The following is a 25,473-nucleotide window of genomic DNA, read 5'->3' on the forward strand; positions in this document are numbered from 1 at the left end:
GTACCCCGCCTCTCGCCCGACGATAGCTGGGAGGAGAAGCGGCTCAGAAAATGGTTGGAAGGAGTTCAAAAGGACACAAATAGCAGCCTTTTCTTGCAAATTTCATTTCTCGTGCATTTATAATATTCAAGTTTGCTTGCGCCAGATTCCGTTTTGAAGCAAAAGTTCATTTCCTTTTTGTATGATAAGGTTTAACATGCTCAATTTTCAAGAAATATCGAGTTTGGCCTGCGACTTTGTCCCAATTTGACGCCTGCGAATAAACACACATTTGAACACAAATACTGGAGCAACACACGTGGACGGACAACATTGCAATACTCACAGGCATGCATATGTTCTTTATCCTCAGCAAAAAACAATTATTGGTCCAGCAACTTACATCCACATAACATTAGAAAACATGAACTTGAACAAATTGTACACCAGAGAACCGTGGTTCTAAAATTGTTTTCATGTCAAGGATGGGGTGTGTTTGTTTTAAAAAATGAGACCGATATCGCTGCATTCAAAAAGTGGACTTTTGACTCGGAACAAAAGTTCAATAAACTCCCAAGTTAAAAAGGGGTATTGAAAAAATATCAAACTATACATTTTGTGCATCACGGTGTGTAATATAGCACTAATATCAATAACATAACAAAACTAATAATATACACACAAATTGAGTGACATGCTTCTTAACGGCCGCGGGTTCGAATCCCTCCGCTCTGTTGCTAAGAGACGACAAAGGCTCGAATGGTCACACCGCGGGTCAATTCCGATTATCTTGCCCAACGTGACACGCATTTGATTTTTTTCACGTCAATGTAAACAGTTCAACTGCAATTTTGTTCTTATCCAAGTCAGAGCCACGTACTCTTTCGGATGTGGAAATAAATCGGATACGATTTAGACGATGAACGTCGCGCAAAAAAAGCAAAGGAGCACAAAACAGTCAGCGGTGAAAAAAGGAATTGGAAGGCTGCACAAAATCCTCGGCCATATTGATCTCCGTCAACGCGGCGCCCGGTGTGTGCGCAGGCGCAACGTCACGTCCTGTTTTCTGAGTGACGTCACGGGACGTCGCGTTTGTTTTTGCAAATGTGAACGTCGGATTGAATGAGGGGGGAACGGAAAACAAAAACACAACAAATTGGCCATCAGGCCCCGCAGCGCCAACGTCGCCGGAGAGAGCGAGGTCTGAGGTAGTCTGCGGTAAAAACACTTCTTTTCATCCTCTCTCTCGTGTCAGTGCCAGCTAAGTGATTAGCAGTCGCTCCGTCTGCGTGCGCCCTCGATGACGTTTTTAACGCGAGTGGTCGAAGAAGTCGATGCGGGGGGGGACAAAGGCGGCGGCCTGATGAAGATGGGATGTGTCTAATTGCTGGGACAACCTCCGCATTCACGCCAAACAAACGTCCCGAATTCCTTGCGCGGGAACGTTGGCGCTTTTGTGACGCAACAGCAGCCGCAAACTCGATTTGATGCAAACCGTGTCCGTTGATTAACCCGCGCGCGCATACACACACACACGCACACACACACGCAGTGGCGTTAATCTCCACTTAATGTATTAACAGTGTCACCAATCGCCATGACGATGCCTTCTGCAGACACGTGAGCGTGGCACGATACACAATAATCTCACCTAACGTGCGCGCACACGCATACACACACAAGTCAGGAAATGTTCAGTACATTTTATTTGGTTAACCTTTGTACAAATGCGTGCCTGTTTTCATACAGTACAAGAAATCATTTGATTGACATTTTACAAGCATCAAAACAAAAAAAATGTTTTTAATTCATGAAAATCATCAAGGCTCTTCAACGCACTCGCAAACGGGCACATAAAATCCCCAGCGACATTGAAAAGAACCTGCGCTTGATTACAAGGAAATCCGATTTGGAGTCAGCCAGCTAAAACATGCTAGTTAGCATCGAGCTCGCAATAAAAGCGCGCACAAATAGATCAGCGGATGTTAGCGACTAATATGCAACATACGTTTATTCGGACCTTTTACGACAAATCTCGTTGCTACAATTCCCAAATCTTCCCCTGAAAATCTCCAAGATGGAGTCAAAACTTGAGCAGCTAACAATGCTACGTTGTTTTCGGAAAGTGCTACAAGTTGGACAAACCAAACAATTCGATCGGGTTAGTACCTCTTGACGCGCGACGACTACGTCCCAAAACGTCATTCAGGTCAGGTGGGCGGGGGGCCGTTGACGTAGCTGAGGTGCAAGTTGCCCGGCGCGCCGCGGCGCCACGACGGCTCCAGGCAGCTCCAGAGGAGGCAGGCCAGCAGAGACGTGACGGCGGCCAGCAGGAGGCGCCTGGCGGCCCGTCGGGCCTCGGAGCTTCTGCCGGGTGGCATTTCACACTTTGTTGTTCGCGTTTTAGCTTGTTGACAATGCATGTGAAATTCATTTGAAAAGTTTTCTTTTACGATGGGTGTCCACAGCGTGTGTGAAATACATAAATAAATAAAAAAAGTTTGTAGGTTTCTTCAGGTTGGGTTTGAAATGTGAAGATTTGCCGACAATGTGTGAGCGAGTTTCTGAGATTGCGTCACAATGTGTGACAAACGTGGAGGTTTGTTTGCAATGCTTTTGTGAAATTTTAAGTTGTTTTTTTAACAACCGATGTGTGAAATTAAGGTTTTGTTTACATTTTGTAAGTTTGCACAAACTGAGGTTTGTCCACAATGTGTGTGACATTTTTTGATTTGTTCAAAATGTATGAAATTGTTTCAAAGGTAAAAACCTTTTTCAACAAAGTGTCTCGTCAATGTATTATGAATTTAAAAGTGTGTGAAATTGGCGGTTTTGTTCAAAACGTGTGAAATTGAATTTTGGAGAGTGGTTTACAAAATTTGTGAACTTTTTACAACAATGGGTGTGAAATATGTTATATATAATATATGTTTGTTTACAATACGTGTAAAATGGAGTTTCGTTTACACCGAGCGTGTGTTTAAGAAGTTTGTTTGCAGTGCGCGAGCGACCTTTCAAGATTTTTTTACAATGTGTGCGTGCGTGTAATTTTCAGGACCGTCACCTTTGTTCTGCTCCATCGCAGCAGGACTCTTCGTCCTCTTCATCTTCCTTCTCCCCCTCCTCCTCCTCATTTTCAGTCTGAAACACATCAATTTCTTTTTGACGACGACATCGTCACTCGGTGACCCGATTCGCCGATCCGCGCCCGGCGGCGAGCCCTCGTCCTCGAGGCCAGGCGACGGCGACCCGGCCAAAGCCAGAGAGATGTCGGCGCTGCGGTCGCCGTGGCAACTGGAGACGCGAGCGACAGGATTCGCCGGATCTTGTTTGGTGACGGCCAAACACCGAACACGAACGTCGTCGAGGCCACGCGCGTAAACCAGCATGGCCGACATGTCGACGCCTAGCTGTAATGCTAGAAGCTAACTTCTGAAGGTATCGATGATGCCAAAATTGGACAGCAATAACACTGTAGCATTGGAAGCTAACTTCGGAAGCTAACGTTCAAGCCAGCGTTGGAAACGAACATTGGTCTCCCTTATCTTTAAACTTAGGCATAACATCGGAAGTTCACGTCAGAAAAATCTAACAGAGGCTAACTTTGGAATCCAACATTGGCGGAGATGCCGGAAGCCAACTTTGTAACCCAACGGAGCTAATGTCGGAACTTAACGATTTTCCAGACCTCTGACGTTAGCCGTATTGTTGAACGCCAACTGCAGCAGCTAACCTGACTGTCCGTCTGCACGGCTTTACAGCAGGACGGACGGACGGGGCTCTGGACTCCCAGCCACGCCCTCACGCGCCCGTCGGAGCCGCCGGGCTCGCCGTCGTGTTCTGGCGCGGAGGTGACCCGGCGCTCCGCAGGAGTGCTCGTTGCGTCAGGGAGAGCTGGCGATGCGCTGAAGTGCTGCGCGCAAACGAAAGGAAAGACGCGTCAATCGCGTCACTTGTTGTCACGCAGACGCTCTGCTCAAACCCGAGCGGCTCACCGGCGCATCCTCCTGCCTGATGATGTCACTACTGATGACATCAGAGCCGAGGGAACTGATGTAGCTCCGCCTCTTCGTGGTTTCTCGATGACCTGCACAGCCAAAGTACTTTGACGCGTCAGTAAATGTTGCGACACGTGACGACTTTTAGTAATAATTCAGCATGTGACGTCTTTGAAGTGTTAGGAAACGTACGCAACGTCGTCGATTTTGTGACGCATCAGATTTTAATCAACATTTCACACTTCCTGTTTGATGTTTTAGTAAACCTTCCACTTGACGCATTTGACATCTTTGTTTTTTTTAACATTCCACGTTGTATTTGAAGTTTAGAAGAAAAAAAAAAGTCCACAAATCTTTTTGTAAGTGTTCACATGCATAAAGACATCCATAACGTCTTTGACGTTTCTGGAAAACAATCCACACTTGACACCTTTGATGTTTTCGTAAATGAAACGTTTCAGTAAACAAGCCGTACTTGATGTCTGATTTTGTTTGGTTTGATTTTTCAAAAACATTTTTAGTTCACATTAGTCATGTGACATCTTGGATTTGTCATGATTTTATGTCTGAAGAGGCACTCAACATTCCCGAGGTTTTATTCACTCCGAGGCGGTGAGGGACAAACAGGAAGTGCCTCGCCAGAACTTCCCGGCATTTCCCACCTGCGCCGGCTCCGTCGTAGGAGAAGTCGCCGCAGGAGACGGAGCGTCCCACGTCCACCGAGGGGTCCCACTCCAGACCCAAGTGGTCGTGGAAAGGCGAGGACGGCGAAGGCGGACGATGACGGCCGTCTGACGGGAAAAGAAGAAGAAGAACGTTGACTTTGCGCTCATCATCCTCATCGCGGTCGGCGTCGCTAACGGACATGCTGACCTTGAGGACCGACGGGGAGGTCCCGGTGGACTTTGTCAAGCGCTCCCTCCTCCTCAAACAAAGTCTCGGACGGACAGCCGGAATCTGGAGGCGGAGTCAGCAGGAAGTCATCCTCAAAGACCTGAAGAGGAGCTCGATGAAGAGAGGAAGCGGAAGAGACGGGACATCGACACGAAGGCGTACACAGAAATGCGTGCGTCGAGTGCGCACCAGCCTCATGCTGAGGAGTCGCGTGTGCGCGCGTCCGATGCTGTCGTAGACGCGCCCGCATCGGCGCAGAAGCTCCAGCAGGCGGCGCTCCGCACGCTGAGCGTCGCACGCCGCGCCGCGCTGGATCAGCGCCTCGCCACGCTCCAACACGCCGTTGACGCGAGCGCACTTCACGCACACGCTCCGCTGGAACGACTGCACAAACGTACACGCTCAATACGCTCGGACGTTGACTCGCGCTAGCCGCTTCGGGAAGTGCGGCCCACAGCGGCTCCATTTTGTATTTGCGCGTTTGACCGTTTGCCCCGTTCAATGAAGCCCGATCCAACCAAGGTCCACTTGGATCCGGTCAGGCGCGGTCGGTTCCAGTGCTGGAGTCAGCTCGGTTCGGGTCCACTTGGGTAATGTTTAGACTAGTCAGATTTAGTTGGGCCAAATCTGGTCCAGTGGTGGAGCCGGTGCAGTTGGGTTTAGTCGGGTCCAGTCTGGTCTAGTGGTGGAGTCGGGTCAAGTTGGTTCCAATTGGGTCCGGTGCCAGTCATGTACAGTTGGATCCAGTTCGGCCCATTCAAGTCCACTTGAGTCAAGTTTAGACTATAGTCAAGATTCAGCTCCAGGGCTAGAGCCAGGTCCGGTCAGATTCAGTCGGGTCTATCAGTCAAGTCAAGTCTATTTGTTTCGCCCTTTAATCACAAAAGCGTCTCAAAGGGCTTCAGAGGCCCACAGTTAGCTGATCGACAACATCCCCCAATTCGGGCAAGGAAAAACTCAAAACCCCGCTTGGGGGAAAAAACCCTGCGAAGGGACCGCAGATGGGGGTCGGGGGGTGGGGGAGGAGGATGCCCCTTCCAGGGTGAGCAGGCTGCAATGGATGGCGAGTGGGCAACATTGATCACATCGTACCACCGGCACCAGACTATGTTCATTGCGACGGCACAAGAGTCCATTTAAAGAGAAGCGGCACTCGTCAATATCGGATTCCGGTTTAGACTGGTAGATTCAGTTGGGCCAAAAGGGTTTGGTCAGATTCATTCTGGTCTACTTGGTTCCGACAAAGTCTGGTCTAGTGGCGGAGTCAGTGAGGCCACATTACACGAGTTGTCATAAACGCACCTGCAGTTGTCCGAGTTTGTCGCACTCGTTCCCCGTCACGTGTTGGACCTCCACGAGTTGAACTTCCATCTCAGCCAACCACACGGCCAACTCCTCCATCTCCTCCTCAAACTCCTCCCACTCGCACACCAAACCCTGAAAGAGGTCCCGCTGCTTTTTAGACAACATTCCTCACGGTCCTGTTTAGCTCCTTCCGGGTTCTGTTCCGCGACCTTGAGTCTTCCGCTGATGGACTCCAGTTTGACGTTGAGGCGGTCCCATCTGTGTCCGCAGTCCCGGGCGGCATCAAGCAGGCGGGACCGCATGGCGCCCCGGAACAGCAAGGTGAGGGTCCGGTTCCTCTGGGCCAGCGTGTCCAGATGAACCAGATGAGATGCTGCCTCGCACCGCAGCCTCTGGTACACAAACACGCACACATAAACGCACACCAGTACGTGCACATCAACACACACCCACATATGCGAACATGAGCACATACACGTGTACGCAGAAATGTACACAAGTACACACGACACCCACATGAACCCACAGACACACACAAACGAGCTGCGTTCCTCACCTCAAACCTCCTGACGGCATCCTTGGCTCCGGCGTAGGTGACCCGGCTCCAGTTGTGGGAGGCCACGGCGTGCTCGGCCAATCGTAGCCAAGCGTCCAGGTGGGCGTGTTCCTTCATGAAGCCGTGCCAAAGCAGCCATCGTCTCTCCAGCCTGCAACAGGAAGCGACGTGGGCGTTCGACGCGTCGTCTCAGGTGTCGATCAAACTCACCGCTCGCACCCCGGCAGGTTCCAGGTGTCCGTCGACTCCTCCGGGGTCACGTGGTCTTCGGTCCGGGCGGCGACATCGTCGTGGCGGTGCGAAGGGGGCGTGTCTGACCCAGACATGACATCAGCGCGCCGTCAACGTCTGGAGAAGAGGTCGCGGTGAGACGCTGCAGTAGCGCGCCGCCGCCGCTCGTTGCCTTCGGGGGCAACAGTGAGTCGGTGCGGAGTTACCTCAGCAGACACGACTTGCGTTCCTTCACTTTGTAAAGCGCAATACCGGAGCGGAGAATTACTGCGACTTGCAACCAGCGCTTCTCGTACGTTAACTGCTAAGCTAGCATGGCGGAGGCTAGCGCTGGAGGAGGCCTTGGTGCAGGTCTTCCTTCCAGCTATCTTTGTGTTGTGTGGCGATGTTTGCTAATTCCTATCAGCGATGTCATTCTTTGAGTCATCGTGGTGACGACACGCGAGCTGCCCGTCGGGTCGGAAGCTTTAGACTGGTGCGCGTGTTGCGCGTCACGGCAGCCCGGACTCCCCTCTCCCCGGCCGCTTCTTCCGCCTTCCCCCGGGCCAGACGGGACACCGTGTCTCCGGCGTGTCATGGGTCTTTTCAGGGTGTGCTCGGAACGCTCCGCTCAATGTGTAGACACCTCAAAGACCGCGTGAGCACATATCTCTCGTCGAAAACCCTCCAATCTGGTATTTATAAAACTGGGTCACATGTCAGAAGAGTTTTTGGTGCTTCTGTCACTTTTAGTGAAGGTGTCAGGAATCATTTTTGTCTGATTCTGACCCAAATCTACGCCGGTAGGATTGAACTAAAATGAGAAAAATTATTTATTCTTATCATAATATTATCCGTGATGAAAGCCGTGCAGGCTTTGGTTTGATCTGACCTGAGGTCAGACATGATCAGGACACTGTGACGCGACCAGGAAGTCAGCAGAGCACTAATGACTTTAGTTGGTCAGTTGCATACATGCAATTCAATAGCAGTTTGGAACTGCACTTTAGGAGGAGGTGCATGTATTTTATTTGTCCACTTGAGGCCGCCAACCGCACACAGAAGACAAGCACATACCCAACATCGTCGACATTCGGCGAATGACCAATGAGCAGCCAGCGTGCAGGCGGGGGCGGGACTTCATTAACCGTACTGCCATGCGATTCGCCAGCGTTGTTACTCGCTGCGGCGAACGACCAATGAGCAGCCAGCGCTGTGCAGGCGGGGGAGGGACTTAAGCGAACAGTGATTCGTTCGCGATCCGCTAAGGAGCGATGTACGAGTAACGATGGGTGATTCGTTTGCGCAAGGAACGGCGTACTACGCAGTGAACGTGCTCGTGTGAATTCAATATGTTAGCTTTCACTAGCAGCTGGTTCTTCAAGCTAACAGCTAATGTTGAGTCAGTCAAGCACATGAAAACAAGCACACATTTAAAATTAATGTAAATTAATAATAAATGTATATACATATATATACACACGTCTCTAATGCCATGTACTGTAATTGACTGAAGCCACACGATGGCAGCAAAGCACTACTTTTGTCTAAATGAAGCTCCTAAACTCACTTGAACCCTTCCTTAACACTGGGATGTCACCGTCGCTTTGGCCTGAGCGCCAAAACTGTGAATAAGGTCATCGTTTTGAAAAAAAAAAATAGCAGAGTTTGCGGTTTTTAGCCTCACATCACCAATGTTAATGGTACCTTCTGCCACCTAGTGGAGGAGCATTTCATTGTCCTGCCTGTGACTACACGTCGCTGACGACGACAAAAAAACAATATTTGGAGTAGATAAATATTCATTTTCAGTAGGTGAAATTGGGTCGTTTCCCACCTGACGAGCTCTCACGGCTCGAACGTTGTTGGCAATCGGCGGCATCCGACTCGACGCGCGCTACCTCGTCTCCTGGACTCACAAGGAGTCCATTGAGCGTGCGTCGCCGTGACGACAACCGCTTTTGTTTGTTGACCGGCGCTCAGGTGACAGGCCGCGGTCACACGACACCCGACGCCGCGAGACGCCCGCTATTCAGTCGGTCGCCATTGTGCCGCAACGCTAACACTGGGCTTGTTGTTGGGAAGCTTGATACTGTAGCTCACAAACTCAGCTTCCATGTTTAATAAAACAGGCTTACGATTTTCACTCGCCGTTGCTCAACAACAACAAAAATCCGGACTTTTTATCTTGAGGCGACAAAATGCCGCACGGCTCCTGCAGAACGAGGAATTGTTTTACGACAACTTTGCAGACCGTTCAAATGACAGATAGATTAATAGATTTGTTCTTGAGCTGTTTTTAACATTTTTTATTGGTTTACAATGCGTAAATAACAAAAACTCAAAATCTTACCTAGACGTTTTATTTCTAGTCAAAACTAATGAGGCTCACGTGTTTTGGAATTTGGAATTTTGGAAGCCACCAGGCAGCTGCTGGCAAATTTCTGAGGGGTCGTTAGGGACATCATTCAGGATTAGCTCTCACACTCGCTATTCAAATGCTTTCACACGCATTAGTGGTAATGAGAGCAAGACTTGTGCGTATGAGAGTGTTTGAGATGTGTGTATGAGAGCCTTTCAGTAGTTTGTGTGCGTGTGAAAGCATTTGAATTGTTAGTGTGAGCGCTAATCCTGAATAATGTCCCTAACGGCCCCTCAAACAAACTTTCACGTTGTCATGAGCAGGGTGACGCCTGGCCCAGTTACCATGGCGACAGAGGCTCCCACCCTTCCTAAACAAATAGGCTGCTTGGCACGCGCGTGCACATACTCTCCGCGCGCACGCACACATTCTCTCGCGCGCACGCACACACGATCGTGCGCACGCTGCACTTTGAGGCAAACCGGTTCTCCGGCGCTGCGCAAAGGAGGCCCTTCGGTCACACAACATAGGACTACACAACATTGCAACATTACACACAACACAATATTATACATGACAACAACAGTTACACACAACGACATTACACTATTGCACACAACACTACACTACAGAATATTAAACACTAAACAATATTACATACGACAACATTACACACCAGCTAACATCACAGCACTACACTACAAGACAACACAATGTTACACACGACAACATGATTACACAGCACAATATGACACTACACACTACATACCAAAAGAACATTACAGACTACATAACAACACAATACACACGCCAAAACGTGTACTTAAAAGCGGCACCAACAGGAAGTTGAGTTTTGGCCGGGTCAAACGCACACGCGCACGCACGCACGCACCAAGCAGGAAGCCAACGTCAAACATTTGCACGTCCCAAAAATGAAATGAACGTCTCTTTTTGTGCGGCACACAAACTTGCGCGAAGAAATCAAACACAAGTGACCTGCTGCCGGACGGCGTCATCTCAAGTCTTGTCCAACTTGAACTTTGCCGAGACGCGAGTGCAGCGAGCGCAGACGCGAGGAAGAAGAAGGAGGAAGACGAAAAGGAGGCGTGGCGCGACGTCAGGTTCCCCCCCCCCGCGCACACCTGCACTCACTCACCTGACGCGAGGCCGCAGCTTCTTGCTTCTTTTTGATGTAGCGCTCGCCTGTGACGTTTGTGTCCGCTAAACGCCGTCAAAAGATGAAAACATGTTTAGCGCGCATGTAAACAAACAACAACAGCGCATGATGATGTTGCTGCACGGCACCAGAGGGATCTGTGATGAGGCAGCCATTTTGCATTCACACAATAGCAGACAGCAAAAACTAAATGCTGTCATTTATTTCTGAGATATGAACGTACGAAGACGTACGAATTTGTGAAAGGGTCACGACTCTCGCTCGTCTTTACCGTTATTCCGATGTTAACAAGACAGGAGTTTGGATCGTTGAGGCACTTTCATCCGCAGAGTTTGAAGGGCGACACGTGCAAATGTGCAACTCGTACCATGTTTACCAAGCCGCTTATGTCTTTAGCGTTACACAAAGACGTGGATTCCGCTGGGCCGCCGCCATTTGCTCCGAAGTCGTGAGCGTTGGTTCTGATTTTCAGAAATGTGTTTGCGTCTTCGCTGTTACGGCCTCAAACGTGAAATCATCGAGAACATTTTGAAAATAGGACTTTGAGCACGGGAGCCATTTGCACATATAAACCCCAGGCGGTAAAACAAAAACTAAATCATTAAGTCAAAAAGGAACAAAAACACGTTAGCTGTATTGATCAAACACAAATAAATCACAAGTTGCATACTTAATATTTGGTGGTGAAACTGACAACTGGCTTGAAAATGACAAAAGCAGTCGAGAGGCACGCGTGGGCGAGCGAACGCTGACCTCGTGACCTCTTTGGCGCGCCCAAGCGGCTTTTTGTGGTCTCGCGTGACCAAAGACACGGCTATTGTGCTGCTGTCAGCCAATCATAGTGCCATTGTTCACACATGCAGCCAATCGGAGCAGCCCCTGTGGACGCGAACCGGCCAATCAGCTTACGCAATTGACTCTCCGCCCTCTCACACGCACGCACACGCGCGCACACACACAGTTTGATTGAATTTCCCTCTTTTATCTTCTTTGTCTTAGTGTGTGCGTGCACATTTATGTGTGTTGAGGGAACAAAATAAAAAATTCCCACAACAAAACTCCCAAAAGTTATTTTTGTGTGGTTTTCATCTGTAAATACATGTACCTTGAAGTGAGTTGAGGCATTTCATTTGGACAGAAGTGTGCTTTGATCTCATTTAGGTGCTAATGAATTATGTTAAAGTGAGCCCAGGTGTTTCACTAGAACAAAAGTAGTGCTTTGATGTCATCTAGGTGCCAATAAACTATGTTAAAGTGAGCTGAGGTGTTTTAGTTGGACAAAATAAGTCCCTAGGTGTCCCCTACATGCCAAGAAACTATGTTGATGTGAGTTGGAGTTTCATTTAGACAAAAATAGTTCTTTGCTGCCATCTTGTGGCATGTTGGTTTCAGGGAACCATGTTGAAATGGGTTGTGGAGTTTCATTTTGACAAATGTATTGCTTTGGCGCGGTTTTGGAGCAAAGGAACTATGGTGAACTGAGTCGAGGAGTTTACATTCCTTAAAAGTAGAGCTTTGGCATCATTTTGTTGCCAAGGAACTATGTTGAATATAGTTGAGGAGTTAGAATTTTGACAAAAGTAGTGCTTTGCTGTTATTTTGGTGCCAAGGGACTCTGTTGAAGTCAGTTGAGCAGTTTCATTTAGACAAAAACGGTGCTTTGTTGCCATCTTGCGGCATCTGGTGTCAAGGAACTATGTTGCAGTGAGTTGAGGCGTTTCATTTCGTCATAAGTAGCACCTCGGCGTCATGACGGTGCGAAGGAACGAATATAACGGAATATATTTGACTTGATGGAGGCTAAGGCCAGGAGTTTGGAAATCCGCAAAGATTTTGCATCTGTGACAGAACCCACGCGTGAAGATCCAAAACGCTGGCAGAGAACGCTTACGGTCGTCACGTGTGTCACGTGTGTCCATAATCTCCACACGCAACAGCGCGCACACGAATATCGCGTTCCGCCACCCAAGTCCTCCCGAAACGAGCTCGAATGTTTTGCAAGGTTACCGGAAGCGCGACCGCGTCGTCTCAAAACGACTCGCTTCGGAAAAGACTTCTTGCCGTCTGGGGAACCGCTTTTAGACCACAAAACCACATCGGGCTAAAATTCCCTTCCACGTCACCGTTCTGTCTCGGCGTCCCCGCTCGGGAGAAGTCGGCGTTCCCCGCGCACACGAAGAAGAGTTTTGGAGGGGGTGCTGGAGAGCGCTCCCGCTGGGGACTCCATTGTTCTGCTGGGGGACTTCAATGCTCACGTGGGCAATGACAGTGAGAGTAGGAGGAACGCCCCATCCCCATGCCCCCGATGAGAACCTGAGCGGTGTTCTGTTATTGGACTTTTGTGCTCACCCCGGATTGTCCATAACGAACACCATGTCCCGGGGCAGAAGGGTGTCCACACGTGCACTTGTGAGGGTCTGCTGGGAACGTCTGGCAGAATCCTCTCTCAGAAGGAGTTTCAACTCCCATCTCCTTTGCTCATGTTCTGAGGTAGGGGGGGGACATCGAGTCCGAGCGGACCTTGTTCCGCTCCTCCATTGGTGAGGCGGCCAACCGGAGCTGTGGCCGTAAGGTGGTCGGTGCCAGTCGAGGCGGAAATCCCCGAACGCCTTCCCATGAGGAAGCAGAGTCTGGGTTCTCTGAGGCGGGCTCTCCTATCTCTGGGGTCGAGGTCACCGAGGTGGTTCAAAAGCTCCTCGGTGGCAAGGCCCCAGGGCTGGATGAGATTCGCCCGGAGTTCCTAAAGGCTCTGGATGTTGTGGGGCTGTCCCGGTTGACACGTCTCTGCAACATCGCGTGGACATCGGGGACAGTGCCTCTGGATTGGCAGACCGGGGTGGTGGTTCCTCCGCAGGGTGTCGGGGCTCGCCCTTAGCGAGAGGGTGAGAAGCTCGGTCATCCGGGAGGATCTCAGAGTAGAGACGCTGCTCCTCCGCAATGAGGAGCCAGATGAGGCGGCTCGAGCATCTGATTCGGATGCCCCCCGGACGCCTCCCCGGTGAGGCACGTCCCACCCGGAGAAGACCCCGGGGGCGACCCAGGACACGCTGGAGAGACACGTCTCTCGGCTTGCCTGGGAACGCCTCGGAAGAGCTGGATGAAGTGGCTGGGGAGAGGGGAAGTCCGGGCTGCTGCCCCCGCGACCCGACCTCGGATAAGTGGAGGAAAATGGATGAATGAATGAAAATATAAACAAGATGCAATAAATTGAAATGGAATAAAATACAACAAAGTACAAAAAAATAAAGACAAGAAAAGGAAATACGATAAAATAAATAAATACTATAAAGTACAATAAATCAAACTCAAGAAAACACAGGTGAGGAAAAGATGAAAGCACAAGAAAAGAAAAGCAACAAAAAGAAAAAAACTCAATGATAATCAAACAATCACTACAGTCGTTCGTCATGAAAGTTGCTTTGCACACGTGATACCGACGTTATCGCCATTATGCAAATGTGACAATAAATGCAGAGAGAAGAAAGAAAAGAATGTCTTGTTGAACTTACGAAAGCGGTGTTTGATGTGACCTTTGAACTGTGTACTTGCCGCTCCTTGGAATGCAAATCAAGCGGCGTTTTGTCGCCTTTGAAGTCCTTTGAAGCGCGTGCGCGCGTGTGCGGCGACGTCGCACGCGCGCTCGATGAGATCGTCGCACTTCGTCACCAAAACCTTTCATTCGTTTCAACGTCAACGAAAGCCATCAAGCGAATTTCTTGCACTCAATCACCATTTCCCGCCTCACATTGGTTCATTCTTTTTTGATTTGGGGAATTCATTTCTCATTCAATCATGTCTTCATTTTTTATTTTTACACTTTTTTATTTGATCAAATCATTGTTTGGTAAATTATAGTTACGTGAGTAAAAATGATCATGTAAAAAATGAGCACGGATTACAATCCATCCGCGCATCCATTTTCATTGATTAATAGTCGATGAAAGTTTGCGTCTATTTTGTTGTTTATTTTAGAATAGATTTTAGCCCGCGGAGCAAATAAAAAAATGAGCCACGAATGACAAAGCGCTTGTTATGGTTCCCCGTCGAAACACGCCAACGAACCATCGAACGTGCGAAGTGTGACCAAGACGACGAGTTTCACCCGAGAGTTGAATGTGGCCGAGTCAAATCAAAGGCCGGGACTTCTTGTCGTGTCTGAGAATTCAAAGCAAACTCATTTGCATATTAAAGCTACGCTCGGCTGTTTGACGGCGCCGCACTTAAAAGCGGAAGGTTGTCGTACGTCGTAGTAGCGGCTGTGGCCACGATGGGGGCGAGCGGCGTGTCGGACTTCAGCGTGGCGCGCATCCTCTCCCCGCAGCCGCGTGGACCGAGCGCCGGCTCGCCGTCGGCCGCGCCCGTCCCGAGGCCCGGCGCCGGTACCGGTACCTCTGCCGCTACCGGGACTTGGACTGGCGCCGCGGTTCCCACGTCGACCCGCTCGCAGTGCTTCGGGGAGACCTCGTACCAACCTGCCAGCTTCTACCAGAACCCGTCGGTGTTCGTCTCCTTCGGCCCGGACCGCACAGGTATTTTGTACTTTTCTGCTCTATTGGTATAGAACACAAGTCATCGTTTGTAGTTTTTTGCTGACTTTACGCCTCCAATATGTCATAATTGTATGTTATCATCTTGTATGTCCGTCATAATAATGCACGAGTTTTTACATTCAGCAGTAGTAGTATACTACAAGTACTAGTACTCGTGGTAGTAGTAGTAGAAATACTAGCAACAGCAGCAGTAGTAGATAGTACAAAGAGTAGCGGTGGTTGTAGTAGAAAGTTTATTCAATGGGGACTAAGCCCGACTGCAAATCGCAAAAAAATCAGCAAACTTTTGACACTCCCGAATAGTTGCCATGGAAAAAAGAAAAGAGAAAAAACAAAAAGCGAATCAGCCTGCAGCTTATTCGCTTATTCGCTTTTTTTTTGGTCTGGTCAAAAAGAACCGCTACGTAGCGCCGGTTTCTGCGGCTAACGGGATTGGTTCCCCAAAATCAGAGAAAAATCGACACGCACTAGTACATAGACCTTACTATCCATCCACCCATTTTCTGTACTGCTTATCCTCACGCGGGTCGCGGCCGTGCTGGAGCCTATCCCAGCTATCTTCGGTACACCCTGGACTGGTCGCCAGCCAATCGCAGTAGACCTTACTAGTGAGGGCAAAGAGCATACTAGCACATGGACATAGCGCTGGATGTCAAGGATATTGAATAAATGCTTACATGGTAGCAGTATTGAGTCAAAACACTAGCAGTAGAAGTAGTGCGATTTTAGTATTCGTAGTAGTTTGAGTAGTAGTACCTTTCTGCTCACTGTACATGTCTAATGTCTTCCAATTGTCATGTTAGTCATCATAGTAATGCAATCGTATGTTTTGGTTGGACAGGAGTGCTGTCATGGTGCAGTTACCATGGTTACAGCCCCCTCGGACCTTGGCCCCCCCCCGGCCGTCCTTTGGCACCCGCGCATCAAAAGACCCGGATGAGGACCGTGTTGACGGCGGCACAACGCCACCATTTGGAGGCGCTGTTCGCTCTCAGCGACTACCCGACGACGGAAGCGCGCGCGCGGGCCGCCGTCAGCACGAACCTCAGCGAGGAGACCGTCAGGGTGAGTTCTCGTGGCTCGGGTCACATATTTCTTTTCAAAGACTACACTGGTGCCATCTCAAATCACTTTTATGTGTCAAACTGAAAACAGGCAAGTAGTTCAAATTGGTGATTCGCTGTCTTCATACCTCGCTTGTTCTATTGGCGTGCCGCAGGGCTCAATCTTGGGTCCATCCTCTTTCCCCATTGAAATTAATGGGACTGCATCTCGTCCATTCCAACCTGCCCAAAGAACATGCAAATATTTTTTGAAATACTTATTCAAAAGAAAAATTGCAATCAACTGTTTTGTACTGCGTAAAAGTCCCCCGAAAAAAACAAGATTGAAAGTAAAAAAGAAACACAAGGAAACAAAACACTCACCACGACGTGACTCGGGAAACGTGACTTGAGACAACAAAGATCCGACACCGACCGAAACTAAATCCAAGCAAACTGATGAGACGAGGCACACACGGACAAGACACAAGTCACAAGACACAAGAGATTCTTTTCACTAGTGCAGTGAATTACATATCTTCGAGGTGAAGACAAAAACACGACTTTAAGCTGTGGAGCAACAATATGGAAAAAATGCTCAATCGACTTGCCATAAGTGCTAGCAGTAGTAGAAATGCTAGCAGTACAATAGTCGTAGTAGTAGTGTTGTTGTTGTGGCGTTGGTGGTCAACTGTCCAATTATCTGCTTTTCATTTTTTGAACATTTACAACAAAACAAAACCAAAAAAAATGACCTCGTCTTATTTTTTTGTTGTCGTGTAGGTGTGGTTCAAGAATCGGCGCGCACGCAGGAAACGCCAGTGCAGCAGTTCAAAGGTCAAACCGGCAGCAGAGAACAAAGCCTTCAGCGCACTCCTCTGACGCCCCGTAACGCATCATCATCATCATCATCATCATCACCAGCATCATCCTCATCATGAACATGGCTGAAGATGCATTCAGGTCCAGCCGAGACACGTCGAAATTCGCAGTGCATGAAACGTGATCCGATCGTGTTGTAGGACTGCTTATTATGTTCAGGGTGTCCCAGCTTTTTTTTGGTTGAGCCCTGCATCGCTCGCCAGCCAACCACAGACGTGCCAACCGCTAGCCACCGCGTTGTCCCACATGAAACACGTGTCAGCCTTTTCCTCTCGGTGATGTTTTAATTTATTTTATTTAACGGTCTGCATAATGATAACTGGTGTCGCTTTGGGAATGTTTGTAACTATTTAACCAACTAAAAGTTCCTTTTGACTCAAATTCACTTGTTGCTCTTTTATTCTTGTTCCTGGAGGAAAACATTTCTTGTGTGAAATTGGACACACACTGACATTGGTGTCTATCAAGCAAATAGTAGTCTTCCTCTTACTGTTGCATCATCAGGCACAATTGTCGCATCATCCCGCACTACAGCGCTGGAATAGCAAAAACAAGTCAAAGGAATTGACAGGTCATTAAAAAAAAAAAAACATTGAATCTTTTATTTTATAGAATATTGACAGAATTACAACAGCTGTTAATATCATTGGATGCATTTCCATGCTAATGCCAACATGAGAGGATGAGGAGATATGCACAATTACAGTACACAGCATGCAGTGAACACACACACACACACACACACACACACACACACACACACACACACACACACACACTGGATGGAAAGAACAAAACACACTGCAAAAAAAACTAAGAACCAAAAGTCCACTTGGTGAGGTAATAAAACAATATATATACACACTGTTGTTGTTCTTGTTTTTAGCTTAGTGGGACCAAACCCGTCATTGAGTGGCGATTATTAACCACTTACGTGTTTAGTCATCATACAGGTCATTCACACTATGAGTAATAATAATGACAGCACGCTAAATTAACAAGACAAATTTTGTTGTTGTTGTTGTTGTTGTGGAACTAATGACTTTATACCAAATACAGAAATGACACTAGATTTGTTTTTTTTTACTTGAGATGAAGTACTACATCAGTGGCCTTGCGGCCCTTCAACAGGAGACTTGTGTACAAGATATATATTTATATATATATATACTGCATGTATCACAATATAGAACTAACGACAAACTAGTGACTCACTGGTGGCACCTAGTGGCCAAAGCAGATGAAGCTGAAAGCTGTATAATGTTGAGTTCCAAGCAGATCCATTATCAGCGAAATTGCAGCTTATTTGTGAAGCTCTTTAGGGACTTTTGTGATGGTCCAAATGAGCGTGAAACGGAGCTCAAACATTGACATTTTCGATCTAATACTTCATTTAACATCCACTTACATGACTTCGTTAATCACGTTAATAAGGCTGCAGACTTCAGAAACATGCCGATTCTTTAAGATGACCTAAAGACGTCTACTGGAAGCTTCTCTTGAAGAAAAGTTGCTATTATCCTGAGAAAAATATTTGAACTTCTTTCAAAGAAAGGAAGCAACGCAAAGGCTCAAAAACACTTTTGTAATTGTCATCATGCAGAAAGATTTTGGCTCGCTTAGCAGTTTTGGTCAACAGGTCGGTGAAAAACCAGATTTCAATCAAGTCTACAATAGTCTCGTCTAGTCTAACTGGTTCGTTCGAGATCAAGCCGCTCTTCATACTTCCATGCTCGACTTTAGTTATCCAAAGGACGGACGGAGTCGCGTAGCTGCTAGCTTTAGCTACGGAGGTTGGGAGAACTTGGACGTTCTTGTTCTCTTACGAGCAACCAGCAAACAAAAATGATCCTGTAGCAAGGCTTCCTTCGCTTTTCACGTCACAAAAGAAGCAACGGCGGTGGCGCTGTAAGCTAATGATCAACGCTGCAGCTTCATGAGGTGAAGCTGCAGCAGAAAAAACTCAACAACAACAGATGAACACAAAGCATCGATCTTGTTGTCTAAAAAGAGTGGCTGCTTTTGTACATCCAACACAACTCACTGGAGTATCTGGAGCAGTAAAATCAAAACAGGTCTAGCAAAAAAAAAACAGCCAGCCAGCTAGGTGGTGAGATGCTAACTATAGAGGAGCTTGTGGGTGAGGGTGGTGGTGGTGGTGGTGGTGTGGGTTATGTTAGCAGGAACGCAGAACATTTGATCAACATTTCAACAAGGCACTAAAGATTTCCAACGGCTAAGAGAGAAGAACGCGAGAGTGTGAGGCAACACCCGAGAAGAAATGCGAGCCGAGAGCAGGGGACAGGAAGTTTCACCAGGTTTGACAACGACAGCGATAGGCAGCAAGAAGATTTGCTGGGAGAGGAGAAGGACGTGGTTAGGACTGCATCTCAGCACGCAGCATCCACGGAAACCAACAGCAGAAGAGCAACCTGAAGCAGACCGACACGAGGGAGTAGGGTGACGTTCCCACAAGGTTTGGTACCTCAGGTTGTGACAAATGATCCTGCCGGCTGCTCTTACCTGGATATGGAGCTCTCGGAGGTCAGATCTTTAGGAGAACGAACTTTGTTGAAGTTACGCTTGGGCTGAGACACTGCACCAAAACACCAAACATGTCAATCAAATCGGATTCGAGACAAGGTGCAGCTGTCAGTCGGTTCTTCGGGGATACTCACTGGTGACCTGGTGGACTTTCTTCACCAGAGAGTTCTGCTCGTTCTGTGAGCCCTCTTTAGGTCCTCCAATCCTACAAGAACAACACCACCATAAAAACCTGATGTGCGACTTCACTTCAGCAGACAGGAAGCCCCCTTACCTCTGGACCCGGGAGGGCGGGGCAAACACACCGTACTTGGGGAGGCAGCTAAAGTAGCGGACCCCGAACACGGAGCCGTCGTGTTTGCCGGTGGGCTGGTCTAGTTCCACACCGAACCACAAACCTGCAGGAAGTAAATGTGGCAAGTAGCTTGTGGTATCCACTTTTAGCATCCTTCATCAAAACCTCAGACGTGAAAAACCGAATCTCCCCAATACTACTCAAGTTCTATGAGAGCCTCTTGGGCCAGGATGACGCTGCAGAATTTTTGGTGCTGCGATAGACACCGACGTATTTGCTTTAGCTAGGAAGCAGTCATGTTGTGAGGACAGATCCTTAAGGGTAAACCATGGAAAAGGGACTTCTTCTTCTTAGAGTAATATTGACTTCAATAATATTTAGGTAGATAAGTGTTAAAATGCTTAATAAGTCTTGTAAAAAGGACAAAGAAGTGTGTAGTTGTTGTTCCAAGAATACCTTTCCAAGCTTCTCTTTTTGTCATGGGTGTGTGATCCGGTTGTTGTCTTCCCCCCCGTCTCGTCCACACCTGCTCCTGAGAGCCTCTTCCCCACCTGTGCCTCGTTCAGCCTAATTACCCCTCGCATTTCACCTCGTGGCTCCTTCTTTCTGGTCGCCGGTTCGTTGTACCTTGTCGTCACATTCCAGCAGTTGTTGTTTCCACGTCGTCGCAGACTCACAGTAAGTCCTAGACCCTGTTCCGATGATCGACCTGGCCTTTTTGCCTGACGTTTTTGGATACTGTTGCCTTTTTTGGATTGCCTGCCTGTGTACCGACCTCGCCCGTATATTAAACTTCTCTTTTTGAAACTGTCCATTTGTTTTGGAGTCGTGCATTTTTGGGTCCTCTCCTCTGTTCCGTTCTTGACACTTTTATTCATTTGTAAGTGATGCCCAATGATTTTTAATAAACATGTACTGTCTGTAACTGACTACCACTGTTTTCTCTTATCCGAAGAAGACGGCCGTGTCTGACGTTTTCATTCTCTGAGCGAATCGAATTGGAACTATTCCCCAACCACAAACATACTCAAGAGTCTCAGGAGTCATGAGTCAGTATTAGGAATGAAGGATGTGAGACTTCTAGTGTCCTCAACCCGGCAAGCTTACCTGGAGCAAAGTCTGTTTTTCCAAAGAAGCGCACAATGCCATTCTTCTGCCCGGCCACCAAGACTTGATCTCCAACCTCAACGTTCAGTCCTTCTGGATCCAGACTGACGACTGACGACTTCTTCTTAAGGGCTGTCAACACACAGCACACCCAGTCAGCACTTGCTCTTCTCAGTGGACAGATCTCAAATCTATAGATCCACCCATCCATTTTCCGTACCGCTTATCTGCGGTCCCTTCTCAAGGTTTAATTTCTCTCCATATGGGCTTTTGAGTTTTTCCTTGCCCAATTGGGGACCTCATCAATCATTGCCAACTGTGAGCCTGTGACACCCTTAAGGGCGAAACAAATACACTTAACTTGTCTTATCCTGTTGAGGGTCACGGGGGGAGCTGGAGTCTATCCCATCCGACTTTGGGCGAAAGGCGGACTACACTATGAATTGGTTGCAAGTCAATCACAGGATACATACAAGGACAGACAACTATTCGCACTAACATTCACACGGTCACTGAGTGGTAAATGAACCCACGCTGGCAGGCGAGTGTACCACTACACCATCAGTGACCAGAACCGGAAGGACCCGAAACATTTGTCTTGCCTTTCTCCTTCTTTTCTTTCTCTCTCTTATTCTTCCCGGCAATGCGCGAGGCAAGGTCCAGGCGGGGGGTCCTGGGGGTGGAGGTGACGGAGGAGACGGGCTGCTCCGCCGACTTGGCGATCTTTGACACTGGAGCAAAGATCCCTGTAGAACAGAAGAAACAAGAACACTGAGACCTTCTGCATTGCTATTCTTCATGGCAGAGGTAAATCAGCGTGGCGACTAAATGTTACCCAGTTTGGGCGGGCAGATGAAGTAACGAACGCCGCCGACGCTGCCGTCGTTCTTTCCCTCTGGCTCGTCCAGCTCCACGCCAACCCACTGCCCGCTGGCGAACTCTGTGGTACCGCAGAACCTCAGTGTCCCGGTCTGAAAGACAAATACGAGGATGCAACCGGATGGTTCTGTGGAGGCAGGTGATCCGGGATCAGAGTCCATGGAAGACAAGTACGCACAGTGGTGACGTTGTGACATAATTGGAGGGCGGTCTAATGTAGTTTTGTTGAGGTAGGCGAGGAGAGAGAGAAGTGAGGATACATTATTACGCGTTTGTAATTAAGAAAGATACCATGTACAACATGTATATCCAGTAGTATTGGCGCGTTTGATATGTGCCTTTAAGGGGTGTGGCCGAGTGAGTGATGTCAGGAGCTGGAGTCGGACGGGTAATTTCAGTGTCAGCGTCTACGAGTGTTCTCATTTTGCGTTTGCGTTTGTCCCGTCCAATAATCGTCTGAAAGTGGATCGGCAGCTGCGTCTCTCTGGTGCATGACACTACCTTAAGTGCGGCAGTTTTCTTCCACTTCACTCCAGGGCCCACATATCTGAAGCTCGCTTGTAACTAACATTTTGGCCCGCTACTCAGAGCAACCCAAAAAAAAAAAGAACAAGCGACAGCTCGTAAATCCACAAACTTATAAATTGAGGCACTCGGAAGTCAAAGTATTACTGTAATTTTGTGGAAAAAGCAGCAACGGATTACAGGTTTGAGTGTTCCTCAAAAAGCACGGTCTGATCCGATATGACTCCAAGGTAGGGCCGGGCGATTAAATGATCGCGACAAATTTCCGATCGATGGCGGTGATCAGCTCTGCGCGTAATACCTCGATTAATCAGAGTCGACCTTTTCCTGCTCCACTTCCGTTTGCAAGTTGTGCGAGTAAGCAGTAAGCCCGCCCCTTCAGCTCGCCCACGGCATAGCGAGACGCCCCGTCCGACTCGGCCGTCCTCCCGCGGAGCCCGTCGCTTCGTCGTTGGCCGCTCTCCACTCCGGCCGGGTGATGGAGCGTGCGAAAAGCATCAAATGCGCCTGTCACACTTACGTGGTGCTACATACAGGCTAACGCTACATAGGTGCTATTGCTACGTAGCGTTACCAGTTCGGCCACCGGATGCGAGCAAAGCAGCCATCACTTGTGTCCTCTGTCATGTTGTTTTCAAAAGTGGCCGTGCAATATTTTAACTCAAAACCGTGTCATTGGTATTATTATTCAAAATGACGCAAATTTGCGAGTAGTGATAATGTTAACACCGTATGTAGCATCATAATCCAAATCAAAATAATAACTTCCCTCAGGAAGGCAAAAAAAACAGTTTGCCTCCGGACAATATCAAAAAATTGTGAGAATAATTGAGATTGGACGATATGAAGAAATAAATCGTGATCTTTCTCAGGCCGGGTCCGGCGCACATTTGTCTTGGTCTTTTTGAGTCTTTCAATTCATCATTTAATGGCTCCATCGAACAGTCGTTCAATGGAGCGCAAAACGCTGCACCGCGTACGTGCTCCTGACCTTCATGTCGTCCAGCACCACGCGGTCGCCCAGCTTCATGCCCAGCGAGGACAGCATCAGGTTCCCGGGAATGTTGTCGTAGTTGGGCAGTGTAGCTCTGGGAAGGTTGCAGCTCAGCGGTACGGCGTCCAGAAGCAGCCGCTTCAGCTCTTTGGCCACCATGGCCGCCTCGGCCTTGTCCAGGCTCATGTCCATTGGGTCGGGGACCACTTCGCCCGGGACCTGGCCGTTTTCATTCTGCAGAGAAGAAGACAATCGTGTCGTGCACTTTTGGATTTGCTCTGCATTGTGTTTTGCTCCGATGAAGTTTTCCCTCATATTATCTGGAATTTTGGGTCTTGTCAGATCGTTATGTTTTTATTTCACCCTGGTCTCATCCATTTTGCTGCACCTTTATCAGCCAATCAGCTATCTCCATCCACTCGTGTCTTGTCCAGGTGTGCCTCGTTGTTCCATCAGTCTGTTTGTTTTAAGTTCCCGGGTTTCATTGACTCAGTTTTGGTTCTTTGTCGTCCTGTCTTATTGCCCGTCGATTGTCGATTTCAATTTTCTTTTTTTCTTTTTTTTTGGGGGGGGGGTGGACCAAGCCCCCAAGGTTTATCCTTGCTTATTCAAGAATTCTTTGGGTTTAAAAAAATATTTTTAAAAATAATAAGTAAAATAATTTTCAATGCAATTCTAAATGACATCAATTATCTGCAGATTTTTGCTATTTGCAGTCCGGCGCAATCCCTAACCCCCACAAATAGCGCGGTCCGCTTTTAACAGTTATTGTTAATTGCAGTCCTGGGTTGTAATTATTTTAATAATAAAAAGGAACCATAACAAAACATTTAACGGTCAGGAAAATGTATTGAGATTTAGCATTTCGATGATGCGTCTACCTTAATTATTGAAAGGTATCGTTATCGGGATGGGCGATACTGGCACTTGGTATCGGATCGATACCGAAATACGCAGTATCGCGCACCGCTGGTGTTTGTTTGACAAGCAAGACAAGAAGAAGTTCTGACCCGGACGCTGGGGTTTGCGCCGTGCTCCAGCAGACACTTGACGGCACCCAGGCACAGGTTGGAGGCGGCGATGTGCAGAGCCGTCCCGTAGCGGAAGTCGCTGCACGTGGAGTTCAGAACTGCCACGCGACAAGATGGGAAAAGAGCGTCGCTCGACACCTCGCTTACCCCGATGTTCCGTAGCGTGCCTACCTCTGGGTTTGGCGGCCTTCAGCAGGACTCGGACCAGTTCCGGGACGTCAAAGTAGGCGGCGTAGTGCAGAGCGTTCATGTTCGTCCAGCGACTCCTCAAACTGACGTCCGCGCCCAGAGAAATCAGCCGGCTGCTCAGACGCAACGCCGCCGCCGGGTCGCCTGCGCGCAACCAGAACATCATATCAGCGCCGCGGGACCTCAACACGAGCCGAGAGTCGGACAGAATGTCTTACCGACGCCGTGGGCGCCCGCCTTGCAGCTGTAGTGAAGAAGCGTCATGTCCGTCAAGCCGTCGCGGTCGTTCACGTGGCAACCGCGTTTGAGAATCTGGCACACACACGCGCATGAAACATCATTTGCTCGCGTCAAATTCAAAGGCCGTGAAAGCAAATTATTCGTCATCGTCAACTTCAATGATTCTCCCGAAAATCTGCACCAAAATTTCTAATCGTCACATGTAATCAATAATAACATTGAGGTATTGCAAGCATTGTTTTGGGTGGGCGGGGTCAAACTTTTAACAGTAACCCCGTTTGACGTTAAAGGACGCTGCAATCCAACGGCCTACCTCAGCAATATCGTTTGTATTTGACAAACATTTAGCAAGTCGATGTTCCCTAAAGCGGACGTTGCGTCATAAAATGAGCCAACGAGAAGTCAAAAGATCCATTTCACTCATCATTCACAGTATACTATTTAACGTACTCGTCCAGGAATAGATACACATACAGTATGTTTCTGCAAAAACCCGATTTCAAGTTTGTCCTTGCGTCAAGTGCACTCAGCAGCGGTGGGGCGGCGCCCTAGCGCCCTCTTTTGACCAGTCGCCACTGAACAGGCGATGAAACATTTCTGCTTAGCAACAGCGTGGATAAATGAGGAGTCCGTTTTGAAGTTGTAATTTTGGGAATGTACAATCAAAAATCTTCACTGAGTTGCCGCCTACACGGGCGTGTTTGTCTTTTTGG

The 25,473-nt window shown here is 48.3% G+C and overlaps 3 protein-coding genes across 10 annotated transcripts in view; 1 reads left to right on the forward strand and 2 right to left on the reverse strand.

Moving 5' to 3' along the window:
- Window positions 1-1,667: 1,667 nt before the first annotated feature.
- si:ch211-137a8.2 (uncharacterized protein LOC777613 homolog) lies at window positions 1,668-16,307 on the reverse strand. 7 transcript variants are annotated; one of them, XM_061781864.1, is made up of 13 exons: window positions 16,224-16,307; window positions 10,461-10,525; window positions 6,943-7,080; window positions 6,733-6,883; window positions 6,386-6,568; window positions 6,174-6,308; window positions 5,061-5,255; window positions 4,851-4,971; window positions 4,640-4,768; window positions 3,975-4,066; window positions 3,713-3,892; window positions 3,044-3,120; window positions 1,668-2,346 (listed from the first exon to the last, which is right to left on the reverse strand). In XM_061781864.1, the coding sequence occupies exons 3-13, from the start codon at window positions 7,056-7,058 to the stop codon at window positions 2,190-2,192; spliced, it is 1,536 nt and encodes a 511-aa protein (XP_061637848.1). In that variant the 5' UTR covers window positions 7,059-7,080; window positions 10,461-10,525; window positions 16,224-16,307; the 3' UTR covers window positions 1,668-2,189. The 7 variants fall into 7 exon arrangements, with proteins under 7 accessions (XP_061637848.1, XP_061637849.1, XP_061637851.1 ...); XM_061781865.1 differs by lacking the exon at window positions 16,224-16,307 and adding an exon at window positions 10,753-12,381; XM_061781867.1 differs by lacking the exons at window positions 10,461-10,525; window positions 16,224-16,307 and adding an exon at window positions 10,301-10,449 and having other exon boundaries at window positions 6,952-7,080.
- On the forward strand, window positions 14,725-17,070 carry dharma. Its single transcript, XM_061781875.1, has 3 exons — window positions 14,725-15,010; window positions 15,873-16,096; window positions 16,858-17,070. Exons 1-3 carry the CDS (start codon window positions 14,749-14,751, stop codon window positions 16,954-16,956), a joined length of 585 nt encoding a protein of 194 aa, XP_061637859.1. The 5' UTR covers window positions 14,725-14,748; the 3' UTR covers window positions 16,957-17,070.
- clip3 (CAP-GLY domain containing linker protein 3) overlaps window positions 16,147-25,473 on the reverse strand; it is a 14,554-nt gene continuing 5,227 nt past the window's right edge. Inside the window, exons 4-14 of one of the 2 annotated variants that reach the window (XM_061781858.1) lie at window positions 24,739-24,832; window positions 24,503-24,664; window positions 24,311-24,429; window positions 23,298-23,534; window positions 21,738-21,873; window positions 21,505-21,648; window positions 20,903-21,034; window positions 19,775-19,898; window positions 19,635-19,705; window positions 19,480-19,552; window positions 16,147-16,317 (exon numbers count right to left, since the gene is read on the reverse strand). In XM_061781858.1, the coding sequence (XP_061637842.1) occupies window positions 16,254-16,317; window positions 19,480-19,552; window positions 19,635-19,705; window positions 19,775-19,898; window positions 20,903-21,034; window positions 21,505-21,648; window positions 21,738-21,873; window positions 23,298-23,534; window positions 24,311-24,429; window positions 24,503-24,664; window positions 24,739-24,832 (1,356 nt within the window). In that variant the 3' untranslated portion in view covers window positions 16,147-16,253. Of the gene's footprint in view, window positions 16,318-17,531; window positions 19,389-19,479; window positions 19,553-19,634; window positions 19,706-19,774; window positions 19,899-20,902; window positions 21,035-21,504; window positions 21,649-21,737; window positions 21,874-23,297; window positions 23,535-24,310; window positions 24,430-24,502; window positions 24,665-24,738; window positions 24,833-25,473 lie in introns of those variants that run through there. The other variant, XM_061781860.1, reaches the window with a different exon arrangement.

The sequence above is a fragment of the Phyllopteryx taeniolatus genome, chromosome 8, assembly GCF_024500385.1.
Source record: "Phyllopteryx taeniolatus isolate TA_2022b chromosome 8, UOR_Ptae_1.2, whole genome shotgun sequence".
NCBI lineage: Eukaryota > Metazoa > Chordata > Actinopteri > Syngnathiformes > Syngnathidae > Phyllopteryx > Phyllopteryx taeniolatus.

What these genes read in the sequence shown, in the direction of transcription:
- si:ch211-137a8.2 (XM_061781864.1), bottom strand. Translation starts at nt 7,058, where the DNA reads ATGTCTGGGTCAGACACGCCCCCTTCGCACCGCCACGACGATGTCGCC. An exon ending in ACAAACTCGGACAACTGCAG is followed by an intron (nt 5,256 to 6,173) that starts GTGCGTTTATGA and finishes ACGTTTGTGCAG; the next exon opens with TCGTTCCAGCGGAGCGTGTG. An exon ending in GACTCCTCAGCATGAGGCTG is followed by an intron (nt 4,972 to 5,060) that starts GTGCGCACTCGA and finishes GCTCCTCTTCAG; the next exon opens with GTCTTTGAGGATGACTTCCT.
- dharma (XM_061781875.1), top strand. Translation starts at nt 14,749, where the DNA reads ATGGGGGCGAGCGGCGTGTCGGACTTCAGCGTGGCGCGCATCCTCTCC. An exon ending in CTTCGGCCCGGACCGCACAG is followed by an intron (nt 15,011 to 15,872) that starts GTATTTTGTACT and finishes TTGGTTGGACAG; the next exon opens with GAGTGCTGTCATGGTGCAGT. An exon ending in TCAGCGAGGAGACCGTCAGG is followed by an intron (nt 16,097 to 16,857) that starts GTGAGTTCTCGT and finishes GTTGTCGTGTAG; the next exon opens with GTGTGGTTCAAGAATCGGCG.